We start from the raw sequence: 15,457 nt of genomic DNA, 5'->3' as shown, positions 1-15,457 counted from the left end.
GGTTAGTGGTAGAAAATCTCTAAGGATATAACTGGATCCATAAATTAGAAACCATATGCAAAATTTTTTAAAGATAATTCTTGTCATGATCCCTATAGCTCTTTTCACTCTCCCAAGGTACTTCGTATTCCTTGTTTATATGTGCACATACTTTTACAGCATTATAAACATGGAATCTGCTTATAGCCTGTGTTTTCTCATGCATACCTCATGAACTGTATAGTTTTCAAAATAATTTAATTTTAGGTAATCCTTTTAATAATGTACCATTTCATCTTGTGAGATAGTTGAGGTTTTTAGTTTGTTTTTGTTTTTTCTTTTTGTAATTTATGAGCTATTTGTTTAAGTTAGGTTCCCAGTCATGGGATGACTATCAAAGGGTATAGGCACTTTTATTTCCCTTGTTTTGTTGTCAGATTGCCTTCAAACTGGTTTAAAACACTCTACAGTGCTGCCAATAGTTTTTGAATGATTTGATTTGATTATAACCAGCATTTGTTCATTTAAGGAATGTTTATTGAGCCCCTGTCGTGGTGGACTATATGTTATAATAGGGAAGATCAATGAAAACCATAATAAATAAGTAAATTATATTTTATATTAGAAGATGATAAAGGCTCTACAGAGTAGAGCTGTTAAGGGGATGCTGAGAGGGGGATGACTTGCATTTTGAATTGGGCATTTTCAATGTCGGCCACTGAGAAGGTGGCATTTAAGCAAGGACTTTAGGCATTGGGCTTGCTTTATGTATTTTTTTTTCTTTTTTACTAATTTAAGAAGTTTATATAGTTTCTCAAGATTCCTGTAGTCTATTTCCTTTGTTAGTGAGAATGAACAGTTTCCCACATATTTTCTGTTTTTCTATTTAATCATGGCAGAGTTTGAAAATTTTTATAAAAGTCCAAAGGTTTTCTATGTAGGACTATGCCCATTCTTACAATTAAGAGTAGGGAAAATTGGGCAACTAAGTTTGTGTTTGAACATGAGGAGAATATTCTGTCCAGCACTTTAATAAGGAACAAAAATTAAAAAAAAAAAAGATTGCTTCTTCTCTCATTGTATTTCTATTTTAAGTAAAGGAAAGGTGGTACTTAATGTTAAGATGTATAAGAATAACCGATATTTGTTTTTTTATAGGGTGACTGTTGGATCTGTATGGAACTCATGTCTACCTCGTTTGATAAGTTTTACAAATATGTATATAGTGTATTAGATGATGTTATTCCAGAAGAAATTTTAGGCAAAATCACTTTAGCAGTAAGTACTTGGTTTTCAAATTGTTCCTTGTATACATACTTACATAAAGATGCTACTGGAGTTTTGAATGCATACATCTGAATGCCCTTCACAGAATGTTACTGACCTTCCTAGAAAATCATTATAATAGGAAAAGAGACAAAAATCACTTCTGTGGGGTAATTAATACAACAAGTAGTAAGAACAATTTTCAAAATACTACATTGACACTTTCCATTATTGAAAAGTACGTATTGAAATCATACATTTCAATAATAAATACTACAGTATTCTTTCCATTAAAATCAGAGTGAACCATAATAGACTGTGCTGTAAATAAGGCTAGAAAAAGCAATTTTCTGTTCCTCTTTCCCCTGTTACTTTAACTGTATTTAAATAGGCTATATTATCACAGTTCCGCTTAAATTAGAATTGCAGCAGTCTCCTTGAAATCCCTTAACTGAAACTCTTTAGACTAAGTATATTTCCTGTGGTTTAAGATTTGGGCTATTCTGTCTAAACTACTTAAATTGTTGACTAGCAATTTCAGTAACCAGCATTACTACTAATTTGGTCAAATCACTTTTAGCATAGTACCAAAAAAGAAAAGAGGCACTGTTTTGCTTACGTGTTTATAGTTTTGAAAATGAATTAATGATCATTTTCTTTCTTGTTCTTTTAGCTAACAAAGGTCATTCACAGTTTTTTCACAGAAAGAAAAACAAATTTTTTTGATAAAGTTAGTAAGTTTCTTAGAAACCCCTGAGAATCTGAACTAATGACATGACCTGGGTTAGTGGATGTGTAAACTAAATTTTATAGGAAGTTGTAAGATAGATATTCTGGTTGCATGAATTTCCTCTTTCTTCCTGCATCCTCCACATCCAGTATAGTCTGCCTGGTAATTGTCAGTTTATCCTGTTTAATCATTAAGGGTCAATGTTAAAATAAGTAAGACAGTTTCTGAACTGTATTTTAGTGGTAAGAGATATGTGTGTATAACTGGGATTTAAAAAGTCAGGTTAAACTCTAGTCATAATCTTAAGATTAATAGGTCTCATGTTAATATTTTAAATTATTTACCTGAATTAATGCTTAATTTAAATGTTCTATGAGCTGTTCAGATATATACCCTTTCATATAATTTTATAAAGAAACTGTCTAGTATAAACAAGTTTTACTAGAAACTTCTTCATTATTCAGACAGGTGTATGAAATTTTATGTTGATCACTTTAGTCATCTCTCTTCAGTATACCAAACCTAGCTTTATCTTGGAACTTTTTACTATTCATAATAATTATAATGGAACAATAGTAGAATAATGATAATAGCCCATGGTTACTGAGTGTTTATTTGTGTCAGGCCAAGATCTCATGACATTTTATGTTCATAGCAACTCTCAATGGTAAATAGTGTAACCCCCTTTTTATTTACAGATGACAAATCTAAAGCATGGAGAGATTAAGTAATTAATTTGCTTTGAAATTCATATATTTGTCAGTGTAAATGATTTAAGCCCAGGCAGTCTGATCCTAGAATCCAGCTGTTAACCACTGCATGACAGGATGATCATGAAGTTGGAAAACATAGATAAAATTATTTTATCCTAAATTGCAATATATGTAATATATACTAATAAATCATTTATTATATATTTGCCTGTGTTTCTAGACTTGGTGATCATCCTTTTTGTTAAGCGTAACATTTAAAATTACTTTGTGTTAAATCTCTTCTTGCTAATTAATAACCCCATGAACAAGCCTGGCTGTTTGAAGCATTGCGAGTTTGTGTTCTGCACCCAGCAGCTTGATGGCAGCGGAGACTTGACCTTTCTAATTGGAGGCCTGTGCTTCACTTCTCTTTTAGTTTGAGGTTGTAGAAATGTTAATTCAAGTCTCTGTTTCCTCTATTCCTGGAGAAATCTTTGATTTCCTGATCATGAGCAGTGATCAAACAACAGGATAAATTCTGGCTCTGCAAAAATTACTTTGCAGGCTCCACACCCAGTGAGGGTGAATGATTGTGAGAAACTGAGAATTTGGAAAAACTTATTAACTTAGGGTTGATAATGGAACCAGACTGTTGGACCTTTTTGTACTAAATATATCTGTTCCTAAAAAGTTCGATGGTATGAGAAAGATTATACAACTTTTTAATGACTTATTTAAAAAATTGTAAGTTACCTGTTTGTTTTTTTAGCTGTCAGGGAAGGGCGTGTAAAGGCAACTATGATTTCATATCTAAAATCATAATTTAGCATCTTCAGCTAACATAAAAAATGGACAGAATATTGAAATATTAAGCCCAAAAGAATGCAAAGAGCTACCCGAGCTGTTATTTTACGGTAAGCTATTGTGCTATTTGATTAGAAGGAAATTGATTGTTTATCCCATCCGTCTCTGCTTTTTCCTCCCTAGACTGTGAAAGCACTAAACCACTTAAAAGAAAACTTGAAAATCATTCACAGAGGTGGGTATGACCTGGTTTTTTTTAGACTAGAAATCAACATTTTTCCTTAATAGGAAAAAAAATTAAAAGTTACAGTGTATTGTATAACTTTCACTAAAATACTTGTATTTTTAGCAAAACATACTATATGTACCCTAAAACTTTATTATTAATTTAGGATTTTTTTCCCTTTGGGATTCTATAAATTTCAGTCTAACTTATTAGAATGTTGGGGCTTAGTTGAAAAATAATTATTCATTTGCCTGATAGATAATTAATGTTTCTCTGTCTATACAAATAAGGCAGGAAGGTGAACCTGTGGACCGTCAAAGAAGGATCTGCAGGATAGCACCCTCGATCATTTTAAAGGCACGCTACTGTCCCTATCAAGTGTTTCTTCTTTACTTGGGAGGATATTTTTGTAAATTGAGAAAGATTCTTTAATTAGTATTTTACATTGAAATTCCTCTAAAGCATTTGTATTTGTGAAAACAGTGATCTTGGCCTTATTTAGACACAGGTCCAAATTCAAACATTTGGTGTCTGTCTTTTGGGAGACAGTGGGATTCCTGAATTTAATTCAGCAAATAGTTTAAGTAGTTGCTCTGTCTTATTACTATGCCAGACTCGGGGTAGTGAGGCAGTGGCTTTGAAGAGGCACAGTTCTGTACCCTCAGTAAATCTGTAGTGGACAAACCCAAGGTGATACATGGCAGTGTGTGATTCAGCCTGACAACACAGGAAGGAAGGAAACAGTCGTATTCAGAGATGCGAAAAACCTTGAATTCTAAGGTTAAAGGGCTCTAAGGTTGTGATTAAAGAGATTAGTAATTAGGGCATTGATTTAAGTAATTTTTATTTGAGGTTGACCCTGAAAGACTGCAATTAGTTAACCTCGAACATCAGAATGTTTCATTTAATTTTGCCTGGCTTAATGCTTGTTAAAGATAATTTTGGCTAGCCTTCTTATTTTCTCTTTTGTCCTAAAATCATGTAGGATTAGGTTCCTAAACAAAATTATTTTGTTCTTCTTGTACTTCATCTTGTTCTTGTTTTGGATTTTTTCCCTCCCTTTTTTTGTCTATATTTGGTAATTATGGGAGTATTACCTTAGGGCATCTGACAATTACCTTAGGGATTCTCACCAATCACAGTAAAGCACTAAGACACTGCCCAAGGTTAAATAAAAGGGAAAGGCTTCAAAAATAACTTTGGTTTTCCTGTGACTAAGTAAAATGATGAATTTATAGCAGTCTTTTTTACCAGCTAGGATCAGGTAGCTTTTTTTTTTTTGCTGTAATTAGAGTGCTTTTGATTACAAGTAAGAGAAAATCCTGTTAACTGGCTTAAACTTCAAGGAAACTCATTATCTGTCGTAGTAAGTCCAAAGATAGGGTGGCTCCAACACGATATGATTAGGGCTCAGGCTCCCTTCTTCTGGCTCTGCTCTCCTTAACATGTTGGCTCCATCCTCAGGGTAGTAACAACTAAAGCAGGTCCTGTGTCACACCTAGCATAACAGCCTCTTGAAGAAGAAGCTGTCTCTTCTTGTGTGGCTGTCTTAGCAGCAGGGAGCTCTTACTTACTTGTCTCTCACATTTTCTCTTGTCTCCTTCATGCCCTTACCTAAACTAGTCCCTGGCAAGGAGCATGAGGCTACCCTGATAAGCTTAGACCAATCAGGACCCCGTGTTTGGAGGTGCGGATAGATGTACACAGAGGAGGATGGATCTCAGTAAAATGAAAGTTCCATTAGAAAGGATGATGGCATGCTTAGGAGTGGATGTTTGATAGGCAGTCAGCCGTGTCAGTGATGGTAAGCATTCTTTTCTGGATTTTTTTGTAGGTCCCCTTCTGAGTTACAGACAGATATTTTTGTATCCTATATTTATTTCTGTCCTTTTTATTCATGGAACCATGACAGGGACAATTAAATGCCTCGAAGGATTGAGATAGGGACAGAGAATTAGTGAGCAAGGGCAGGGAGAATTGTCCAGCTAGCTGATTTGCACACACTGGCAGTGAGTGAGTTGATGGTGAGTGAGGAGGAGGTGATAACCTAGGGGCCAATGTGACAAGACTGTGTAAAACCTGGAGAACCAAATGGAAAGGATTCAGCTTTCTCAGGTGTGCGGGAAAGCACACACACTCTGAGAATGGTAAAAATGAATCTAGTTTCTCCAGGATGACTCTTAAAGAAGGTTGGTTGGGAGAAACTCAATGAAGCCATCTAAGATCAGAAAAATCTCTCAAGGAGAAATAATTATTAAGTGGATACATTTACTGAGTACTAACAATGTTCAGTTTCTGTAATAGGTGTTTTCATTTCCACAATCCTATAAGTTAGGAATTATTACTTATATTTTGTAGATGAGGGAATTGTGGTTGCTAAGTGAAAGTTCAGGAACTTGCCCCAGGTCACATTGTGAATATCAGGCCCAGGTCTTGAACCTTTGCTTTTTTGATCCCGAAGCTTGTGGTCTTTTAGATGTACTGGATTGGATACTTTCCTAAGTTAGATAAAGCTCTCCTTTAACTAAATTGTGAGTTTATAATTTGTATACTTTGCATTTAGTTGTATAATCTTTGACACGTATTGTAAAGTAGCTTAGTATACTCTTACAGATTAAATTCATCCTGCATGTTTTGACTGTTAAGTAATGAATTTGAAACAAGTAAATGAGTATGTCTCTTGATGAAAACAAAACTTTATAGAATGCCTAAATTTAATATGAGGAGTTTTTTGATAATGAGTTTTTAGCATTCAGAAAATTTTTTTCATCTTAGCTATCTGAATTTTAAGGACTTGATCACTTATGTTTTCTAAGGTTTTTCAGTATTTTTCCTTGAAATACTTTAGAATATAGCTCGTTTGATTACTTGAACGTTGAGTGACATCTGTGTCTTGCAGATATCAAACCTTCCAATATTCTTCTGGATAGAAGTGGAAATATTAAACTCTGCGACTTTGGCATCAGTGGACAGCTTGTGGACTCCATTGCCAAGACAAGAGATGCTGGATGCAGGCCATACATGGCAGTAAGTGCAAAGGCCAAACCTTCTTGCTTGACATTCATTGCACAGAGAGCCTGTGCCCTTTGGTGCTGTACTACTAAGGAATCTGCTTTGGTCGTGCAGTTTCACCATACTAGAATATTCTCCTCTTCCACGAAGACCAAACTCAGTTCTAGCTCTTCTGTGAAACTTGGCGAAATCATCCCAGTGAACTCCTGTTTCATTGTCTTACCGTATTCCTCTTGCCTGGCACTGAGCATTTATGGTCTTTTCTGATTACTGTTTTTTCATTATATTCTAGTTAGTTCTCAGAAGGCCTCTTTTGTACGTCTAGACCCCCATATGCTGTCTTGACTGTAGGAGGTACTACAGTCAAGTAGTAGACATATTGATTGTATGTTTACAATCACTGTTACAATTGATTGTATGTTTACAATTGTAGTAGACATATTGATAATGTAAGTGGTGCTGTTTCTGGTTAGAGAAGAATAGGAAGCCGAATTCCTCATAGAACTCAGTATGTCTCATAGCATGTTCAGAGGTAAGAGAAACTCACTGACACGTGCAAGGTAGAGGCATTAGTTATTTCTCAACCTGGAGTGTTATAATTCCTGCTGATGCATAGGAAAGCTACTTATACTGATATGTTTATTTTGTAACCAGCCAAAATACTGATCTGCCTCTTTTTTTAAAAAATTAATTTATTTTTGACTGTGTTGGGTCTTCGTTGCTGCTCATGGGCTTTCTCTAGTTGGGGCGAGCGGGGGCTGCTCTTCGTTGCGGTGCGCGGGCTTCTCATTGTGGTGGCTTCTCTTGTTGCGGAGCATGCACTCTAGGTGCGCGGACTTCAGTAGTTGTGGCGCGCGGGCTTAGTTGCTCCTCGGCATGTGGGATCTTCCCAGAACCAGGGCTTGAACCCGTGTCCACTGCGTTGGCAGGCAGATTCTTAACCACTGTGCCACCAGGGAAGTCCCTACCTCTTTTTTGAATAGGTTTCAGATGGCACTCAAGGTACCATTCTGCAGGTAATTTTTGCCTTAGCATTCCTCATATTTATTGATCTTTCTCATATCTATCTACCTACCTATAATTATATATATTTTGTTACTTTTCTCATGTTTATTTTTGTTGCTTTGCCTAGAACTGTATCAATGTTGAATGACAGTATTGATGGTAGGATTCTTATGTTGCTTGACTTGAAAGCAAATGTCTTTTTCTGGTTTACTAAGTGTATGTGTATATATCTGTGTGTGAGAATGTGTGTGTGAGAGAGAGAATAAGAATGAATCAGAAATGGCTATTAAATTTTATTAAATGCCTTTTTGGCCTTGTTCAGCGTATGATAAAATGTTTCTGTGCAGCTGTTGATATGACACATCATAGTAACATATATTTCCTGTGGTTGAACCATTCTGGCATTCCAGAAATAATCCCTACATGGTTCATAGTTTATGTGTTTAATATATTTTTACATGTGCTATATTAATATTTATGATTGCTACATAAAAATGTTTGAGATTGGTTTGTAGTATACATTGTAAAGGTTTTAGATGGGCTATGCAAGTTTTAAAAATCGAATTGGGAAAATTTTCATCTTATTTTATTCATACAGTAAAAAAGTATTGATCACCTAGTAATCAAAAACATAACTTTGGCCTCCTTGAGCTCAGAAAATTTTCCCCAGAGCTCAGAACAGTTGTGATGGTATAGTTTTCTGTTCTTTGAGGTTGAAATCCATCTTGGCCAGGAGTCTTTGGGGAAAGATACATAATTCTTTTTTTGTTCTAAGATTTTTTTTTTATGTGGACCATTTTTAAAGTCTTTATTGAATTTGTTACAATATTGCTTCTGTTTTATGTTCTGGGTGTTTGGCTGTGAGGCATGTGGGATCTTAGCTCCCCGACCAGGGATCGAACCCGCACCCCCACTGCATTGGAAGGTGAAGTCTTAACCACTGGCCCGTCAGGGAAGTCCCCATAATTCTTTGAAAACTGTGAAATTTTACTGTTTCCTTAGCATCACACATATGCGTGGGTGGGTGTGCGTGTGTATACATATACATACTTTCCTTTTCTTAGTTGTTTTAAATGTTGGGTGTAAGACCTGTTTACTGCAGTGTTTTAAGTACCAATTATGTGGTAGTTTTAAAATCTGTCCAATCTCTTTAATACACCTCCCTTCAAAAGGCGGTGGCTAAGTACAGCCTTGAGTGTGGACTGAACTTAGGCACTCACTTCTCATGAGTAGCATGTGGCAGAAATGACAGTGCATCCCTCTGAGAGTTGGTCATAAAGAGGCATGTGGCTTTGTTCTTGGTTTCTTTCTTGGATTGCTCACTCTGGGGGAGGCCAGCTGCCATGTTGTGAAGACACTCAGGCAGCTTTACAGAGAGACTCATGTGGTGAGGAACAGAGGCTTCCTGCGGTACTGTGTGAGTGAGCTTGGTGACGAGACCTCCTGCCCCAGTGAGGCGACAGCCCTGGCTGACATCTCAGTTGAAGTCTCATGAGAGACCCTGAGGCATAACCACCAACAAAAATGCTCCCTGAAGCCTGACTCACAGAAACCTGAAATAATAAATGTCTGTTGGTGTCAGCTGTTAAGTTTTGTGGTGCTTTGTTACACAAATAGCTAACCAGTACAAAGTGATTCATGTTAATCTTTTTACTTATTACTTGCTTTCAAAGCATTTTAGTCCGTACGTTTCTGCCTTTTGGGACATATTAAAATTCTTCTTTTAGCATGATAAATGGTCAATTAAAAAATGAAATATTGGAAAGGGTCTGTTCTGTATTATAATTATATTCAGCACTTTTTTTTAACTGTTTATTTATTTTTAATTTTTTTTGGTGGGGGGCTGTGTTGGGTCTTAGTTGCTGCGCGCGGGCTTTCTCTAGCTGCAGTGAGCAGCGGGGGCTACTCTTCATTGTGGTACGTGGGCCTCTCATCACTGTGGCTTCTCTTGTTGCAGAGCACGGGTTCCAGGCATGTGGGCTTCAGTAGTTGCAGCACATGGGCTCGGTAGTTGTGGCTTGTGGGCTGTAGAGCGTGGGCTCAGTAGTTGTGATGCACCGGCTTAGCTGCTCTGCGGCGTGTAGGATCTTCCTGGACCAGGGCTCGAACCCATGTCCCCCGCATAGGCAGGTGGATTCTCAACCACTGCACCACCAGGGAGGTCCCTGTTCAGCACTTTTTTGCCATTTTAATATAAAAAAATAGAGGAGTTCAAAATTTGAAAATATTGAGATTGTCAATTTCTCCTTATTCCTTGGTTTTTATTTTGTATACTTTAATACAAAGTAACTTGAGTTGTGTATTTATTATAAATTATATGTTTTGGATATAAAATTGTTTTATCTACTACTTTTTTGCTGTTTTTGTTAATATTATAGACCCTATTCTCTAAGTTGATATTTTCCTCTTGTTAATTTTAAAAAGCTTTTTGTTTTTCAAATCCGTACTTCTGACTTAGATTTAGGATACAGCATCTTTAATTAGTTTCATGGATCTTAAATCTCCACTCCTCTCAAAGAATACTTTTCAAAATATTAAAAATATTACATGTACAAATAGAGAACGAACATGTGTCAAAAATATATTTAACTCATTAATGAGAAAACTGGACAGACAGGTTAGTGAAACTGGCTCAAAGAACATTTGCATCATTCTGTATTTACAGTCACTAAAGAAGGAATATTGCAACAAGATGGCTAATCAAAATATAAATTTGCTAATTATCTCCAGGTCAATAAAATAATAACTTTTGGGGTTGTTGGACAGAAATCATTTGCATCCCTACCTGACAAAAATCTGCAGGTTATTGTGTAACTTAAGTGTCTGGGCCCTAATGAAACAAGTACACTTACACAGTCCTTGGGCAGGCTTGCTGGTGCTCCACTGTGACACTGAAAGGAAACGGAATCCTTTTTTGGATTTATTTCCCGGTGTTGGATAAGTTTTTCTAACACACACATGATAGGCATTATAGCTGTTTGTGACATAAACATACAGCAGTTTTAGAATGACATTAGCGCTGTAACCACAAATAATAGGTGCCCATTTTAAGCATACAATTTGAATTTTGACAAATGTAGTTAGTCATATAATCACCACATCAGTCAAGATATAAAATATGTCTCATATTTTATAGGATCATTGGTCCTATTTTCTGTCACTGTCGGTTAGGTTTGCTTTTCCTCAAGTTCTTTAGAAATGCCATCCTACAGTCTGTGCTTGTTTGTGTGTGCTTTCTTTTGAAGATGTATCGATGCTGTCCGTGTGTATTTGTCGTTCAGTCTTTTTATTGCAGAGAAGTTGTTATTGTATCAATAGACCACGATTTATTTATCCATTCCGCTGTATCTTGTCATTGCTGAGTTTTTTAGTACCTGTTATGTGTATTAGTCATTCAGTTTTTTTATTGCGGAGAAGTTGTGCATTGTATCAGTAGACCACAATTTATTTGTCCATTCCACTGTGCATATCTTGACGTTGCTGAGTCTTTTAGTACCTGTTATGTTTCTCCATTGATTTAGATCTTCTTGCTGTCTCTCAGTGATGTTTTATAGTTTTCAGCGTGGATCTCTTGCGCACCTTTTGAATTTATTCCTGAGGAATTCATGTTTTTCGATGCTAATATTGTAAATGGGATTTTTAACTTTTTCCCAATATTTTGCTATTATTATAGAGAAATAGAGCTGGTTTGCACATTTTGACATTGTGTCCTATGATCTTGCTGGTTTCACCATTAATTTTAGTAGGGATTTTCTAACTAAACAGTCGTAGAAATCCAAATGTTTGTGAGTAAAAGCCGTGCTTTTCCCCCCTTACCTTTTTGTACTGGCTGGGAACTCCAATATAATGCTGAATAGAAGCAGTGCCTTGTTCCCAGTATTAATTAGGAAGGACGTGTTCTGTATTCCACCACTAAATATGATGTTAGCTGTAGGCTATTTTACATACATTTTATGAAATAAGAAGTTTCCTTCTCAGTATGCTAACAGTTGTTAAATTTTATCAGATTCTAATCCTACATCTGTTGAGATGATCGTATGACTTTTAAAATCATTCTATAAATATGGTACATTACATTGATTTTCAAGTATTAAGCCCATATTATCTTCCTGTGATATACCCCACTTGATTATGATATATTACCACTTCATATGTTGCTAGATTAGATTTGCTCATATTTTAACAATTTTTGTGTCTGTATTTATGAGGGATATTAATTGTCTTGTAATGTTTTGGTCAGGTTTTCATAAATGGCTATGCTGGCTTCATAAAATGGATTGAGAGGAATACCCTCCTTTTCTGTGTTTTGAGAATAATTTGAGTAAGACTGGTGTTATTTCTCCCTTGCATGTTTGAAAGAGTTCACCAGTAAACTTACCTGGGTCTGGACTTTGTGGAAAGGTCTTTAATAACAGATTCATTTAAAAATTTAAAAAGTTTTGCGGTTATTCAGATTTCTACATTATTTTTGTAGGTTTTCATTTTCAAAGAATGTCTATTTCATCTGTTTCTGTAAGATCAATAGTAATATCCCCTCTTTCATTCTGACTTTAATAATTTGAGTCTTCCCTCTCTTTCTCTTGATCAGTGTAGCTAGAAGTTTGCCAATTTTGCTAATCTTTCCAAAGAATCAACTTCTGCTTTTGACATTTTGTATTGATTTTTGTTCGCTGTTTCGCTTACTTCTGCTTTACATTTTTTTTTTTTTTTGCGATATGTGGGCCTCTCACTGCTGTGGCCTCTCCCGCTGCGGAGCACAGGCTCCGGACGCGCAGGCTCAGCGTCCATGGCTCACGGGCCCAGCCGCTCCGCAGCATGTGGGATCCTCCTGGACCGGGGCACAAACCCACGTCCCCTGCATCAGCAGGCAGACTCTCAACCACTGCGCCACCAGGGAAGCCCTGCTTTACGTTTTATTACTCCCTTCCTTCTCCTTGCTTTGAGTCTAGTTTGTTCTTTTTCTGTTTCCTTAAAGCTGTCAAGTTAGGCTGTTGATTTGCAATCTGTCTTCTCTTCTAATATATGCAATTACTGCAGTAAGTCTCCCTCTGAGTAGTACTTTCACTGCATCCCACAAACTTTGGGTAATTTCATTTTGGTGATTTCACTTTCATTGAAATTGAACATGAGTACTGTGAAATAATTTACTGAAATTATTTCAGTAAATAATTTCATTGATTACTTCATTTTGTAACTTCATTTTATCAATATTTAGTTCAGAATATTTTTAAACTTTTTCTTGAGACTTCTTCTGTGATCCATGTGTTATTTAGAAGTGTGTTCTGTTTTTAATTTTTTCTTGGAGTATGGTTGCTTTACAATGTTGTGTTAGCCTGCACTGCACAGCAAATGAATCAGCCATACACATACAGATATCCCCTCCCTTTTGAACTTCCCTCCCATTTAGGTTACCACAGTGCATTAGGTAGAGTTCCCTGTGCTATATAGTTCCCATCAGTTGTCTATTTTATACATAGCATCAATAATGTATATGTGTCGATCCCATTCTCCCAATTCCTCCCCACCCCACCCCTTTCCCCCTTGGTATCCATACATTTGTGATCCATGTGTTGTTTAATCTCCAAATATTTGGGGATTTTTTAGATATCTTTCTATTATTGATTTCTAATATAATTATTTTGTGGTCTAAGAACATACCTTGCATGATTTCACTTTTTAAACATAAAGTGTGTTTTATGGCCCAGATCATGGCTTATATTAGTGAATGTTCCATGTGAGCTAGAGAAGAATGTGTATTCTGCTGTTGCTGGATGGAGTATTTTCTCTCTTGGTTGACTATCTGGGATTTTTATGTAATGTGTATCTTATCAGGTAAATAACTATATTTATATCTAAAAGTAAAAGTGAAGAGCTTCCAATGAATATTTATGCAACACAGTACTCATATTCAAAACAAAATGCATAGGTCTCCAAAGTAATTGTTGCTGACAGGCAGAGAACATAACACAGTGACCATTATGCTTCTCTGGACGTTTCTTTCAACAGCAGTTACTGTCAGTCTTAGCTAAGGATCCATTGTCAGCTCTGTGCTACTGATAGCCTCTCTCTCTTTTCTTTTCCATCCCTGGCACACTATGTAAATAATGGTCCCTTATTTCAAGGAAATGTAAAAATGCTCCCTTCATAGAAATTACTAAAAATTATTTTTGCTGTTTTTATGATAGGATAATATATTATGATACTGGCAATTCCTTAATTTGGTTAACAATTAGACTAATTGACAAATATCTTTAAAGATATAGATGTAAATCTATATCTTTTTAAAAATATTTATTTATTTATTTTTGGCTGCGTTCGGTCTTCGTTGCTGCACGCAGGCGTTCTCTAGTTGTGGCGAGCGGGGGCTACTCCTCGTTGCAGTGCACGGGCTTCTCGCTGCGGTGGCTTCTCTTGTTGCGGAGCACGGGCTCTAGACGCATGGGCTTCAGTAGTTGTGGCACGTGGGCTCAGTAGTTGTGGCTCATAGGCTCTAGAGCACAGGCTCACTAGTTGTGGCGCACGGGCTTAGTTGCTCCATGGCATGTGGGATCTTCCCATACCAGGGCTTGAACCCATTTGCCTTGCATTGGCAGATGGATTCTTAATTACTGCACCACCAGGGAAGTTCTGTAAATCTGTATCTTTAAAGGTATAGATATTTAGCTTTATGATAAAGAGTGAGTGGAGCAATTATAATAAAGTTAGCTCATACTTGCTTTTGTGTCTCAAATATACTGTGGTATGTCCTTATTCACTGAAGCAAAAAGTGATAAGATTCTAAAACTTAGTCTTTTTTTTTTCTTCTTTTTACCATTACTTGCTACTAATCTGGCCCTGTAATTCTTTATGATTTTCCTTTTTCCTCCTCTTTTCTCCCTCTGTCTGTTCTCAGCTTCAGTTTTGTAAACTCTTGTGCGTCCTTAGGGGGAAAAATTAGGCTTGTATTCCCTTTATGGAGGAAGCCGTTGAGTTGGGTCTTTCCTTGCTGTTCGTTTTCAGTATAATATTGGCTTCCTATTACTCCCAGTCTGGCCCTAGACATGGATTCCTCTAGGAGTGTGCTGGTGTTCTGGCTGCCTACCCAGCTCCTGCTTCCATTACTTGCTCCTGGAGGGTGTGTGTAATGAATGACGGTGATTTCTCTTTGTGTTTTAGCCTGAAAGAATAGACCCAAGTGCGTCACGACAAGGATATGACGTCCGCTCTGATGTCTGGAGTTTGGGGATCACATTGGTATGTTCATGTTCACTCAATCTTGTCATTGTCGTGTTATAAGACATTTAGAGATAAAAGAAAATTTAACCATAACCAGTCTTTCACCACTCATAAGAACATATCCGGTCTCTTCTAGTTTTTGATTTTATATACCTATTTCTCCCTGCCCCCCAAGTGTAGAAAAACAAGTTTTTATCTTAAAACTCAAGCTAGAGTTGATTATTTCCCTTGTGGTTTTGTGAAGTGCCTAGGGCTCTTTAATGTAGTGGCCCTGGATCTCTTGGCCACGGATACTAGGAGTCAGAACTGCGCTCAGAGCAGGAACAGGGAGGCCAGCTCACCTGCGGTCGGTGCAGCAGTGCAGCTGCGTCCCCATCTCAAGCAGGAGTCGTATGTCCAGTAATACTGTGGACAGTGTGTGTATTAGGTGCACATACTTATATATATGAAGGTAGTTATATACTACTTGGAATCGTCTATTCACCGAATAGAAAAGTCACACATGCTGAAAGTAATTCCATTGTTGAA

At 36.7% G+C, this 15,457-nt stretch overlaps 1 protein-coding gene across 5 annotated transcripts in view; it reads left to right on the top strand.

The window, feature by feature from the left end:
- MAP2K4 (mitogen-activated protein kinase kinase 4) overlaps nucleotides 1-15,457 on the top strand; it is a 104,801-nt gene that overhangs the window by 79,252 nt on the left and 10,092 nt on the right. For all 5 annotated transcript variants that reach the window (XR_002178151.3, XR_002178152.3, XM_019944184.3 and 2 more), the window contains 4 exons: nucleotides 1,138-1,257; nucleotides 3,655-3,706; nucleotides 6,597-6,724; nucleotides 14,870-14,947. Coding sequence is in view for 3 of the 5 variants with exons in the window: in XM_019944184.3 (XP_019799743.1) it covers nucleotides 1,138-1,257; nucleotides 3,655-3,706; nucleotides 6,597-6,724; nucleotides 14,870-14,947 (378 nt within the window). In the remaining 2 variants the exon portion in view is untranslated. The remainder of the gene's footprint in view (nucleotides 1-1,137; nucleotides 1,258-3,654; nucleotides 3,707-6,596; nucleotides 6,725-14,869; nucleotides 14,948-15,457) is intronic.

The sequence above is a fragment of the Tursiops truncatus genome, chromosome 20 (assembly GCF_011762595.2).
Source record: "Tursiops truncatus isolate mTurTru1 chromosome 20, mTurTru1.mat.Y, whole genome shotgun sequence".
In the NCBI taxonomy this organism is placed as follows: domain Eukaryota; kingdom Metazoa; phylum Chordata; class Mammalia; order Artiodactyla; family Delphinidae; genus Tursiops; species Tursiops truncatus.
This window is presented reverse-complemented; position numbering and strand designations above follow the sequence as displayed.